Genomic DNA, 14,588 nt, shown 5'->3' with positions numbered 1-14,588 from the left:
TGGTATAAACACTTTAATATAGCAGGTTCAAACCCGAGAGTTTTTCAAGAGCTGGTTGAGGAATTATCTCAATCTTCTTGATGCTAATTTCTTGGTAAATTATTTGGGATACCAAATAAATCTGAATAGAATAGAATAGAAATAAGGCTGAGCTAACATTTAAATGGGCAAGCAGAATGACACAGAAAAATATAATCTCATTTTCATGATAGGAAGTTCCAGTAGAAAAAATGTTCACTGAACAGCCTGATAAATAAATAAAAGTTAGGTTTATATTTAAAATCGGTCAAGAAGAGTTTATGGAAAACTCTGCTACTCAGCTAAGCTTCTTTTCACTTCTTGGGCAGATTTAGAGATTACTTGAACAGGTAATGGTGAAAAAATGCCATCCTGCAAAGCTTTTCATTCCTTTGGTTATTTTACAACTCAGTCACTACAGAATAACATTGCACCCCTCTAAAAATATCAGCGAGGAGTCATCATTCATGTCGAGATTCCAGAGCGTTTTGTGCACGAATGTGAAGAAACTGATTGAGCGCTCTGCTTCTCCACACATCCATCAGCAGTGCAGAAGTAAATGGAATCTTGCTGCTGAAAAAACTTGTAGCTGACACAGAATTTTGCAAGGTGGTTGACAATGAATGAGAAGAGAGAGGGGGGGTAAAAAAAATAAACCTGAAACTTCAGAGTATAGCACTTGGGATGGTGACAATAGAGTAACAAATATAGCATCCACCTTTTTTAAAGGATGGTGAGAATCTGAAGGGCATGGGGAGAAGAGTTATATAAATAATTTGAAGGCAAATGTCTCCCAATAAAAAATAAGACAGCTCAGTGTGCTAACTTCTTGAAAGGAAAATTGGAACTAGATATGATTATGGTGTCTGTTATTGAAAGATGAAAGTACCAGGCATGCAAGGGATTTTCTAATTGCACATAAATAGGCATAGCAAGAACCTCTCTGAAAACGAGAAGACTAAGCATTTAAATTAGAAATGAGGCACCTGCTTTTAATGAACACCTATGAGGTGTGGTGGAATTATATATCTCTTTGTGTCTTGACTGAAATGAGACCTTGCACCCAAGCATGAGCTACTGAGCACAGGAGCGACTGGAAAAAAAGCATCGTTTCATGATAATGTGGGTCCAGTATTAACTAATAATTTCTGGAACTTGTATAAATCTTCTGATCGTCCTAATGTCTTTAGCCCAGCTTTAGAAATAAAATTCCTCTGATATCATCTGCATCATAACATAGAAGCAGATGCAGGATGATTCATAGAATCAAATTGGTTAGAAAAAACATAGTTACTTGAGAGAACAGACCAACCCCTCACCTCACTGCATCCTCCTTTCAGATAGTTGTAGAGTGATACAGAGTGATTCCCCAGAGGTTTACTCTTCTACAGTCTTATCTAGAGTGTTTGTAAAGGACTTACACAACAGGAACAAGGTTTACAGTGCTTAAACTATATTCCCAGCAAAGCAACATAAACAAGTGTGCTTTTGAGAGAAAGAAATCCCTTTGAGACAGCATCTTTATAATAATGACCAAAACCACTGTGATTAAAACAGTATTAAACTTAAGTCTCCTAAGCTCCAGAAAGGATAAGACAGCATGATGGGGATGTAAAGGTCTGGAAGACATGGGAGGTATATTTTGTCTTTGTATTTTTGGGGAAAGAAAAGATTTCACCATGATATCTCCAAAATCTGGTGTGTAGGTTTGAGTCCCTTAATATTACAACGAAAAGAATCCAGATTTGTGTAAAAAAAGCATATGCTAAGTTTAAGGTTTAAAGGAGAAAAAAAAAAAAAGAATAATGATTGCAAAATCTATGATGGACAGAGCCCTTTGTTTATCAGTTAAGAGCTAAAGATGCCCATAGGTCCCTTAATCATAGTCTGGGTGGTGGTTTTCCCTACCATTAGCTGAGCATGTCCATTCTGAAATGACCCCCCTGAGTCTCCATTGCCCTCTTCCTGACGATCTACTACTCGGCACTTCACAGCATCCTGGACCTGCAGGAACAAGTGGGTTTGCAAAAGTCAGTCAGACAGGAATACTAAAACAGATTAAATTCTACTCAGGAAGAAAAAAAAGAAAGGCCTTGCTAAATCAAAAGAACACAGATCCTACTTTAGTGGCACTCAGATATTAATTTCAAATGGTTTCTAAGTTTTTTATCACACATCCCAAAATGAATCATAAAATCACGGAACTGTTAAGGTTGGAAAAGACCTCTCAGATCAAGTCCAGCCATCAACCCAACACCATCATGGCCATTAAACCTCCACTGGTGCAACTTGAGGCCATTTCATTTCATTCTATCACTAATTACTTGGAGAAGAGAACAACACCCACTCACTACAACCTCCTTTCAGGTACATGCAAGCAATAAGGTCTTCCTTCAGCCTCCTCCAGACTAAACCACCCCAGGTCCCTCAGCTGCTCCTCATAAGACCTGTTCTTCAGGCACCTCCCAGCTTCACTGTCCTTTTTATACAAGTATCTTGAGATGCTGTGTTGGTCACTTGCAGTTACTTGATTTACATAGCCAAGAATAAAATGTCTTCTATTTTGCAGCATACAATGCAGTCACTATGGATGTTCTTGCATAAATCATTATATTAGGGTCTACAATGTCTCATTATGATCCTATATCATCTGTAATATATATCTGATCCAAAACTCCTGGAAATCAAGGGAAAAAAGTGCCAGTGCCTGCAATGGGAGTTAAATGCGAGCCCATATTCATAATGCAATTAGTTGAAGGAGTCTCAGCCAAGCCATTGATTTCATTGGCCTGACAGAAGGAATTAATCTGTTTTACTTAATTTAAAGGAGCTATAAGAAGATAAAATGAATAGTGGAAAAAGCCACCCTTTTCCTGTCTCTGTTATTAATAGTCTGTCCACTCAGTAGGATGAAAAGAATAAAAGAAACATAAAAGAATTATCCTTTTCTTCCCTGATGTAATTTACCATTTTAAATTTCCACAGGGAAGCTGGAGAGAATTTACTCAGTTTCCTTGCTTGATTATCACTAGCTTTACTTTCTAGCTCAAATATCGAGGTGTTAATGCCAATATTCAACAGAATCATAGAATGCACTGGGTTGGAAGAGATCTTTAAAGGTCATCTAGACCAACCCTCCCATAGTAAGTAGGGACATGCCTAACTATACCACGTTGCTCTGAGCTCCATCAAGCCTGACCTTGAATGTCTCCAGGGATGTGACATCCATCACCTCCCTGGGCATCCTGTTCCAGTGGTCCACCAGTTTCATGGTAAAGAACTTCTTCCTAATGTTCAGCAATGATTCTGGGAATATTGGCATAAGTCACTCTACTTGAAATCAGACTGTTTTTATTAATATTGATAAATACTAATTTTGGTGCCACACAAGCCCAACCTGAGGACCGGTAGACATTGGAATACTCTCCCAAGGGAAGTAGTGTATTTCCCTACAGTTTTAAGACTCAGCTTGACAGGGTGCTGGGCTATCTCATTTAATCCATAGACTCCAACTAGAAAAGTTGGACCAAATGATCCTTGAGGTCCCTTTCAACCTGACATTCTATGATTCTATGTTATCTAGTTTAAAACTGGCCTCAAAACTCCACCCTGCAGTAGACTCAGCATGACAATCATTGATTCATCCCTCCTTCCATTCTGACCAACACTGTCATGGTCAGTTTCGTGGTCATAGGGTGAGGTTCATAGGACTAGAGAAGCCACCAGGCTGACTGAATGTTTTTCAGATGTTTTCTACGGGAAGCACGTTGGTCATATAAAAGAGAACAACTCATTTGTCTCACCTCCCGCCTTAGGATGCAATGGACCATAACGATGACAAAGCCCTCCAGTGAGTCAAAGACAGCAAAAAGGATCTGGAAGAGTGCTGACCGCCGGTCTGTGATTGCCAGAACTGCAGACATCCAGGTGAGAGCCAAGAGAGGCAGGACCACGCAGGAGCTCCAAAGGGATGCCCTGTCAAGGGAGAGGAAAATGGAACTGAGTTCCACTTCAGCCTTACCTGCTTCCACGTGGGATGCTAATTCAGCCTCCTGATCCCATGGGGCTTCAGAAGACTTCTTCAACAAATGTATACTTGTGCTAGATGTCTTCTGAGCCCTGCCAGAGGGAAGCAGGAAGATGCTTTGCACATTCATGCTACCAAAACAGGTGGACACACGTTTCTACGGGAGGGACTACTTTTCAATGGTGCAGTCATGCATAAAACTTGAGGTGGGGAAGAAGGATGCAGATACCTCACTCCCCCTTTCACACCCTTCCCACCTACATCACTAGTCCACAACAATGGCATTTCCCAAGGAGGGGAGAAAAAATACAGTCACTGCAGGTCACCAAAGGGAAGGGGAACATTTGCAGCAAACACTGGTTTGTCAGAATGGCTGTTGGTACTTGGGTTACAGACACTTGGACTTCCACAGCACATGGAAGACACCAACATCAGGGACACGTCACAGTTTCAAGTGACTAAAAAGGACAAGCATAGAGCTGATGTGAAGACTGATATTTTGCTGTTGCTCCCTTACTCTGCAGCTGATGGTCCCTACAACACTACATCAGTAAGCATCAGGAGAACTGATATTTGACCCAATTTTTCTGTGAATGGAATATCTCCTGCTTTCTGGTGTCATCTCCCCAGCTGAGTGCATTGACAAAAAATACACTTCTTTCTATATTTAGCAATCATTGTAAATAAATTTATTTTTGAGTGGGTGATTGCTCTCTCCAACTCCCTGAAAGGAGGCTGTAGTGAGGTGGGTGTTGGTCTCTTCTCCCTAGTATCAGGAGGTAGAATGAGAGGAAAGGGCCTCAAGTTGCACCAGGGGAGGTTTAGGTTAGATACTAGGAAAAGTTTCTTCACTGCAAGAATGATCAGGAATTGGAACAGGCTGCCCAGGGAGGTGGTGGAGTCACCATCCCTGAAGGTGTTCAAAAAACACATAGACATGGCACTTCAGAACATGGTTTAATGGCCACAGTGGTGTCTGGTTAATGGTTGGACGTGATGAATTTAGAGGTCTTTTTCAACCAAAACAATTCTATGATTCCATGCTTCTGGATTAAAATAACTTAGTACTAATTCAAGCCACTTCTTAATTCACAAGACAGAAAACTGGACAAAAGAGTTTTCTGTAAGTACTGCCCCATGAACCTCCACTTGATCTAGGAATAATGGCCTTAGAAATGAGAAAGCAGCTTTGTTCCCATGGACTATTTAGTTCTGCAGCTCTTGGACCAGAAAGGGTCCCAAGCAATTTTAAAAGCTTACTAGGGAGATTTTAAGCTGTCAGTCATCCTATATATTTGGCAGCACTGGTGCACCAAGAATACCAGGAGAATTTCTCTGTGGACTTTCATCTAATAAATAAGAGTAGACCTAGGCATGAGCTGAATAGCAAGTTAAGCTTCAAGATTTCTTTGTGTGGAAAACCTCAGCCTTAATACTAACAAACAAAAACAGGCAGCACAATAAATTACAGGACAGATATCATGACACACGTTTGACATGGGACTGGCTTACCACTTCCTCATACATGATCAAGATTTTAATAACATTTACTCACTGGTTATCCAGGTACTGCTCTCATAGACCTCAGTGAGAGCTTTACCTGAACAAAGCTGGAGCTTGGACAGAGGGATGGAGATCAGGATGTAAGACCCTGGCTTCAGCTAAGAGTTTTTCAGGTCTTGTTACATCACTTCTGTTGTAATGATCCCGTTCTGTAGTGACAGGTTATTTCTACAGTCATAATGATATTCTGATTGCAAATATCGCTACTTGCCCAGAGTTAGATGTGTTCCTTAGTGCTGCTATTAAGCAATGTAATTTACCTAAGGGAGCATATAAATGGAATATATTTTATTGTGTTTTTTTTTTTTTTGTTGTTGTTGTTTTTTTTTTTTTTCAATTAAATCAAGCATTATCAGATTTCCATGTAAGGCAGAGGCCATGGCATAATCTGACACTTTATAATTCTGTAGGGGATGACAAATGGAATATTCTTCAGCAGCCAATATGAACTAGAATTTCAAAGCATTATTTAAAGAAATAAAATTAAAAAGCAGCAACCAGGCAGCCCTCAGCCAAACAACTTCTGAACAGGAAAATTATTCCACTTCTCCAGCTTTGCTTCCTGGAGTTATCTGGTCTCCCATATACTCTTAAAACACAGCTATATGCAATTCACTACCTCCAACATGCAAAAAAGAAAGCCAGCAACCACATCACTTTGGATATGATGTTTTAAGCATGGGTCTGAACCAGCCATCTAATTTTGGGTAGGTTTTCTATTCCTGAAAAGAACTGCATTACCCAAGTGGCAATGATTTGAACCTGGATCCAAGACCTAAGGTGTGGATTTGGGGCTGTAAGAGATGGTGTTGAGGAGGTAAATTATGTTTCTTTTTAGCAAGTGGTTACATTTCAGACCTTATAAAAGAGATTGATTATTTTCGTGGCTCTCCTCTGTACCTGTTGCAACATGTTTTTCCTGTGCTGAAGACTTCAGAGCTGGACACTGTACTGCAGGTGAGGTCTCAGCAGAGTGGAGTACATGGGGAGAATCATTCCCCTTGACCCTCTGACCACACTGCTTTTGACATAGCCCAGGAGAAGGCTGGTTCTGAGCTGTGAAAGCACATTGTTGGCTCATGTCCAGCTTTTCATCTACCAGCACTCCCAAGTCCTTCTCCACAGAGCTGCTCTCAATCACATCATCCCTCAGCACGGACTGATACATCCTGATGGACTTCATTATTTCTCCTAACATAGGCAACCTTAAATTACCACTTCAATCTCTGCACTTTGAACCAGATGATGGAAATCTCACATGCCCTTCAAACTCAGATGATGGAAACAGTGTAAGACCACATATGCATCTGAGGTAAACCAGGATTTTCCCAGCTGAGTTGTATTGACTTACACCAGCTAAGAGTATGGCCTTTCTGCTCTCTTTGTGATTCACTTTGTAGATGCCTTCTCAATGATATTCATCCCTTGCAAACATTATGGAAATACTGCTTGACACTTAATGCATAATCTTTATTCTTCAGGCAGCTGATGGCAACAGGTCATAGCTATGTAACTTGCTCCAATTTCCCTTTCAGGGCTATGCTTAGCTTTTGAAATATTAAATTCCAAAATAGTCTAACATCTAACAAAAAAAAAGAAATCATATCAAGACTGAAATTTCAGAAGAAAGCTCAGAGGAAGATAAGTGGATAAGTGGGAAAAGTGGGTTTCCAGTGACGTTGCCTTTAATTCTACCTGCTGTGAGCTGAATTCATAGCAGAACTCATTCTTCTGCCACCTTTCCCTCTGTCCCTTTTATAGGAGGTACTGTGCACCCTGAAAAGGTTCCAGACTAACCTATGGGACTTCAGAAACGTCAAGTTATGGTGCCATGTGATGTGAAATGAAGTAAGGATTTGTTATATAATGACCTTGTGATTACCTAATGACTCTTCATGATGGATTATCTATGATCAATCAATCAAGCATTTCTATTGTTTGAGGCAAAGCAATTTGTTGGCAGATACTCTTGGCTGTCCCACACATGACAGCACTCATGATGAGAGACAGCAACATCAAGGGAAGATCATTACATTGTTTTGTGGAAGCATGATGCTGGTTTATTGCGTGAGGACCATGGCATGACAATGTTACTCGGCAGTACAATTGAGTGTCACGTTGTTCCTCTACTATCACCCCATGCTACTGATGCATTGTAAAAGAAGAACCTTACTGTGGAAAATGGCAATGCCCATCACAGAGCAACCAAATATAATTACAATGGCATGTAACGACATGGCCACAAGATTCATTCATGGTTTTCTCTAGCATGGTGGCGACTCAGTCTTATGAAACTTCATAGCAAACCCAGCTCTGGCAACAAGGGTATGATGGACTTGGGTCAAAATGTCAAAACCCAGCTGTGGTTTTGTTCTTTAGCTTGGTGGCAGCCTTGAGAGTCTTTCTCTTTGTAGATGAAGCAGAAGAAACTCTTAAAGGATACTTAAAGGATAGTAAGGGAAAGAGGGGGAAAAAATGCTTCTGGAAACAAAGATCTACATGAAGAAAGATGAAGGGGTCTGCACCCTGACAAAAGGCAAGTGCATGGGGACACACAGTACATGCCAACAAAGATGTAAAGAGCCATTATAAAGAGGTTGGTGATAATTCCTCTCATTACTCAACACTGAGAGGGAAGCCAATGTCCTAAGCTACAGAAGCAGCCAAAGGAAAAATAACTGTAATTCAGATAGCAGGTCCCAGAGAGAAGCTCTGAAAAGGGAGATGGTAGGAGGACTCAATACATGAGACAATGGAAGGCTCCTTAAATGCTGCTGAGTGGCACATGAGACTCTGAGCAACTTGATCCAGCTGAAGATGTCCCTGCTCACTGCAGGGAAGTTGGACGACATTGAAAGGTCCCTTCCAACTCCAACCATTCAGTGATCTTATGCTGCTAATGAGCAAGTTGTTCCAGCATCACAGCATTTCTGCTACAGGAAAACCACAGTACAAGGACTTGCTTTATTCATATTTTATCCCTTCTCTAACTTGTATCCCTCTTAAAAGCAAGAATGTTGCCCCAGTTTTGGGGACAGCTTCAGAGAAAATCCCTTTAACTCAATGCCTACGCAACCAAGATAGAAAATCTATAACTAGAAAAGAAGAGCAGCTCTGGAGCCTCTTCCCATGCAGAGAAAACACAGAAACATAAGATATTATTTCTGTTTTCTCCAAAGGATGATTCTTCTCTCAGTTGCTGCAATCTGAACCATACAATTAGGGCAACAGGAAATCAAATGTCTCTAAATGAGATGGGTAATAAAGTAGCTATGGGCAGCCTGCTTGACTGTTTACCCCTAAGAAGGGAAGTTGTTCTTTAACAGTCCATTCAAGGATCTACAGGGTCCAAGTGTTAACTTCAGGTAAGGAGAAAATTCCAAATTCCTTGACCTATGAGGACAACTCTTTCCTGAGGAACAGTCTCCTTCATAAAACCAGCCATGCATGGGAATGCTGATTCACATTATTCCTAGACCTACAAAACGGGTGGAAGATTTGACATCTAAGTCTTCCTGAAATGACTCTGAGCCAAGAAAATGGGCAAATCCCTTGGAAGCGACATCTGACACGTGATCTTTTGATGATGTAAGAGGGATGAACAAGAAGAATCATGAGGACTCCCTGACACTGACTCTTGGGTGGTTTGCCTCCAGGAAAAACACACCATTCCAGGGCCTTAGTCTTGGGCCAATCTCTTCCCCATGGTCAAAACTTGGGAGTCTATTCATGGTGCATTGCATGTCAGCAATTCCATCCTTCTTTCCTTGTGTGTTACTGTGAGACAAAGTGTGTTACTTTCCCTCCTGTCTATGTGGGGAGAAAAGGGTGCTTGTGAGAGTGGGCAGTGTTAACCTAGGACAGTCAAGAAACTGCATAGTTTCCAGTGCTTATTTTTTCACTTCTGTCCTGTTTACTGCCTGCTCTCTGTCAGTGGTTTACCATGTTTTCCATGTTTTCCTTCCCATGTTATGCATCCCCCTTCTCTGACTTTTCTCTCTTAGACACAAGTAAACTTGCTCTAAAGTTCTATGCTTTCCAAAAGCCAGGAAAATGCACAAAAGGACCTATCCTTTCATGCCAAGCTATCCCAGAACCTAGCTTCTAAAACCTATGGGAGGTAAGCTGGAGAGGTTCTACGCAGTCTCGGAAGGCAGCAACATCCTCCACGTGCTCTCTATCAAACAACTGTGGCTAAATCCAGGTCAGAAAGGAGCCAGTAAGAAGTCAAAACTGAATGGCAAAGCTGATCCAAGATCTGGGATGAAGGCCAGTAGAATGGTGACAATGGTACGAAGCACAACCAGGGCTTTGCCTATTGACAACCTCAGTTCTGACAGATTTGGATGAAGAAAAGCAGAAACAGTTCAGCTGCAGAATGAAATGGATGACAAGGGTAGATGAGGGCTGAGTGAACTAATGTGTGTATTATTCAGTAGTCCCTTTGCAAGGACAAGGGCATAGGACACTTTAGGACAAACAACAAAGATAGCACTGGAATTTATCATCTAGGGTATTCTGTCTGCTGGGAAACTAAAGATATATCTTCTTACAAGGGCCCTCCAATTTCTATCAATCCACTTAAATTAGAAAAGTAGGATAAGTAGGGGATCTGGATTTCACATCTGTTTTTTGTTTTTTTTTTTTTCTGATGGGAAGATGACTCAGAATATGTGATTTATGATGGACCAATGTCAGACAATATCAGAGGAAAATTTGAGTCTGTTTTATTTTTTTAAATAATAATTTAAATGAATTTCCTATGTACTGAAAGCTGCTCCTATTTAATAGCCTAATTTATTAATAGTAAAGCTTCTGCTGGTTTAGCATTCCCCAGCAGTCTGAGGAAAGCAAAATGCAGTGACCTGCTAATTCCAGACTTGTGGTGGACCGTTCCAGATACATGCCTGGACCAATGCCAGCTCAACATCTGAGTTGGGCACTATTGCTAAAGGTAAGTAAATTACTTCAGCAGCGAAAAAAAAAAAAACAAACAAGATTTTGCTTAGGTTTTGCATCCCTTAATAGAAGCAATTGAATGTTCTTTTTTCCTAACAACTGGTTGGTTTGCAGAAAAGCACTTCTTTTTCTTTCTTCCCTAAAGCCTTTTAGATTTCATATAAATGGCTCAATTTTCAAAAGAAATAAAAAGGAGAAAACCTCATGTTTTGATTTTCTTTCATGTTTCTACCTTTTGAGATTTGGCACTCAGCTGCCTGGTTTTGTTTGGATTAATTAAAGGTGGGAGTTCTCAAATTGCAAATGTCTAGATCTGAGACTGTTTCTTTCACACATTTTACATATATTACTTTAGACATCAAAACTGAAGTAGAGCATCACTTGGAAATGATGTATATAATAACATTTCAAAAAGGGAAGGGAGAAAGACAAACCTTTCCTCATCCCTTTCCCTCCTACCTTAACCTTTGGGGGGAAAAAATCCCCTACTATATAAATAGCAACAATGTCTCTAGGAGAACAAAGCTTTGGCATTTTCATTATTTTTTATTTTTACTAACTCCAGCTGCATCGAGGAAGAGATTTAACAGCATTTGACTTTTTTAACTCAGAGCTATGAAACTCTTAAGATTTTGAGAATCAATTCCAAATGTTCAGAGATCCAAAAGAGGCACTCAACGCTTATCAAATCAGAACTGAAGCCCTAAGAGATATTAAACCTAACTTTTGCTTTTTATAAGAGAAAAAACCCCCAACACTTAGAAGTGATTCATAACTCACTTAAATCAGACTCAGTGCTTTGCAGCCTCTGGAGTAAAAAAATTAAGAACATGTTTGACAAAGCTATGTTTGAAGCCCCTGTCTACCATCTAAGTTAATGGGAAACCATATCTTCAAGTCTGTAGCTCCAAGAACTAAATTAAATGAGGGCATTAAACATCTACCCAACTTCCAACAAATAAAGAGTCTTCCATGAGCTGCTCACTTGCTTAAATCTACACAAGTCACACAGTGTTTTTCATGATCCAGCCCATCAGCTCTTGCTCCAGGGATGTTGCAGGAGCCCTATGCTACTCATGGCCCACAGAATGAGGTCAGGGAGAGTTGGAAATGCGGGGAAGTGGGCAGGGACATGGGGAGAGAAAACAAACACGGCTTGGTGAGTGCAGGGAAATGAAAGAGGGAAATAAAATAACTGAAAAACAAAACAAAAAACAACAACAACAAAAAAAAAAAAAAAGAAAGTGGCAAGAAAGAAAGAAAAGAAGTTGAAATTAGAGGAACTAACATGGCGTTACTGGTGGCTGTGGCCGAAACTTCAGCAGAAGAAACTACTCCACACTTGGAACATTTGAGCGTCATGCCGTAAAGGGGCACTGCCATCTGACTGCAATTAAAACCAAAAGACTGAAACAAAACAAAACACTTTGCTTATGAACACAAACGTAGGAAGGAAAGGGAAAGAGAAGCCAAAAAGAACGGAAGAAAGAAGAAAGGGAACGAACCAACCATACCTAGTTTGAAAAGAGAAATGAAAGACAGGCAGGAATAAAACTCTCTCATCTGTAGCACTCCAGATGCAGGAAAACGGGAATAATGCACAAGTCAGAGACGTGTTGGTGCCGCTGGAGAGGGTGGAACGGTGTTGGTGACAGCTTTGCCAGATTCAGAATGTTTCTCTCTGGCACCCATGGAAGAGAAACCAGAGCTGCTCTCCCAGTCTCCACTTCCTTCTTTTAGTTTGTTTTTGAGAAATTGCTCTTTTCCTTTCTGGCCTTTTTGCTCCATAACAAAAAAAGGTGGCAGGGCTGTACAGTAGAAGGCAAGAAGTAGGGCTGTGGGGGCTGGGTCTGCTTATCGTCTTTCCTAAAGCAATGCAGGGGATAAGTCACAGATTTCCTCCACCGGCCCTTGTGTGCTAATCCTGGCCTTGGCAGGGATAGCCACATAAAGGCTGACAATACCAGGAGATAGGCCACTCTTTGATTGCTTAATCTGTGATGAAGGACATGCAAACGGCACCAATTATGTCCTGGAAGTTAAGCATGAGCTTGAGTCTTTTGTAAGACCACTGACCTGCCCTGAAGGGAGTTGGACTGGCTGACTACTTTTGAGACATTTCTTCTTTCAGATCTTGTTTTGGAGCTGAGAACATTTTTGGGATGAACCCTGAGACTTATTAACATCAGTTGCTCCCACTTTCTTCTAGATGGGATCAATGACACGATCACACCATTGTGCACTGCTGGTACAAGGGGCTGCAGGGATCTGCCAAAGGGCATGTCCTCACGATTTTTAGAAGCTGATGTGTGTGAATCCACCTAGCTGACAAGCCAGCTCTTACTCAGGAGCCCAGAAGCCACATTAGCTTGGCATTGGTCCTTTCTTCTCAGAATGTACTAGTTGTGTGCAGCCTGATTTGTACAGATGGACAGCCACATCAGATCTGGCTTAGAACATGGGCCAGAGTCTGCAAAACTTCCTCCAGATGCAGTGCCTGATCTCAAAGAAGGCATGAACATCACTGCCAAAGGACTGCAGATCTGTCATTCTTGGGTGATGGCAGGGCAGCTAGTGAGTGGTGATGTTTGCAGGCACCAAGTTTTGCAGCCTGTGCAGCCTGGTAGAGAGATTAGGAAGACTGACAGATCACTTCTTAACTTTGTGTAGCTTTGTGTTCAATCTCACACACCCCTTAACACCAACACAGCATAATCATCAGTCCTAGTGGTTCACTTTCAAGTGGCTGCTGATTAGTCTTCTAAATAACTACAGTCACCCAAACCATTACTCCCCTCCAGAATAATGGTTAAGGTATTGCATAGAAAGTTTCAGCCTTCAGACACAGAAAATTAGCTCCTGTGTCAACAGATACATGTCTTCCAGGAGGGATGAGATCTTCAAGGATCTTCAAGGCCAGGCTGGATGGGGCTTTGAGCAACCTGGGCTAGTGGAAGGTGTCCCTGCCCATGGCAGAGGGGTTGGAGCTAAATGATCTTTAAGGTCCCTTCCAACTCAGACCAGTCTATAATTCTATGATGGTGCAAATCCAGTGAGCAAAATGGCTGAACCAAAGATTAAGTGGGTCTTGAGAGGCATTAAGTGCATGACCCATAAAAAAAAAAAAAAAAAAAAAAAAAGACAGCTTATCCCCAGATCTATAAGCCACAAAGAACAGATAAGCAGAGAGACAGAGAGAGGCAGAGATAGGCAGCAAAAAGAAAGCAGATTCATTTGAGGAATTTGATGGAAAACTATACCAGAAAAAAACATGAAAGACATTGAATCACAAAGAAGTGGCCAGAAGACCACCATAACACACAACTGTAACTGCTGTTGGGTGTATTGATGCAGAAGGTTGTAAGCAGTAGGCACAGATGTGGATACATTTATATTCTAATTTGTCCTTGTTGGGGGCATGAGGTTGTTAATATATTGAATTTCCCTAACAGGTTTATATCGGTACCTGTGTCTATGAAAGGTTAACTAATGAAATAATCACAGTGAATAATGCATTCATTTAATTAAGTTGTTGGTTTGTTTGTTTTTTTTCATTCTGCTTCCTAAATATCCACAAAGAGCTCACAGATTCATCTGGTATGTTCACTGGAGCCTGAGTTTTTCTACCTTTTATTGAACACCACGTACAGCCCAAAGAGCAGAAGCACTGCTTCCAGCAGGAAACATTCCCAGACAAAGGGAAATCTAAATCTGTTCCTATTTTAATATCTTTAGTATCTTTCCAAATACTTTCTTCTCTATGCCTGGACAATCCAGGTCTGTTACACCCTGCCTGGACAGAGAGTATTTCACACAAGGTATCAAGGTAGACTTTCTCAAGTCTTCTTTATAATCCACAGAGAGATAAAAGAGGTAAAGGTTCCTCTAAGGGGCAAGTTGGAACAACTAAACAAGGCTCCAGTAGTTACAGAAGAAGCCTAGGGAGATGAAACTCAGCAGGCTAAAATTAGCCTTTGTGAGTATACCCTATAGTCTCATTCTTCTTCCCTGGCTGCCTGAG

General features: G+C 41.0%; 1 protein-coding gene across 1 annotated transcript in view; it reads right to left on the bottom strand.

The window, feature by feature from the left end:
* Nucleotides 1-14,588, bottom strand: part of ADGRB1 (adhesion G protein-coupled receptor B1) — a 71,031-nt gene that overhangs the window by 19,680 nt on the left and 36,763 nt on the right. Inside the window, exons 7-8 of the mRNA XM_054385405.1 lie at nucleotides 3,822-3,993; nucleotides 1,927-2,022 (exon numbers count right to left, since the gene is read on the bottom strand). Of these exons, the coding sequence (XP_054241380.1) occupies nucleotides 1,927-2,022; nucleotides 3,822-3,993 (268 nt within the window). The remainder of the gene's footprint in view (nucleotides 1-1,926; nucleotides 2,023-3,821; nucleotides 3,994-14,588) is intronic.

This window comes from Indicator indicator, chromosome 12, assembly GCF_027791375.1.
Source record: "Indicator indicator isolate 239-I01 chromosome 12, UM_Iind_1.1, whole genome shotgun sequence".
In the NCBI taxonomy this organism is placed as follows: domain Eukaryota; kingdom Metazoa; phylum Chordata; class Aves; order Piciformes; family Indicatoridae; genus Indicator; species Indicator indicator.
This window is presented reverse-complemented; position numbering and strand designations above follow the sequence as displayed.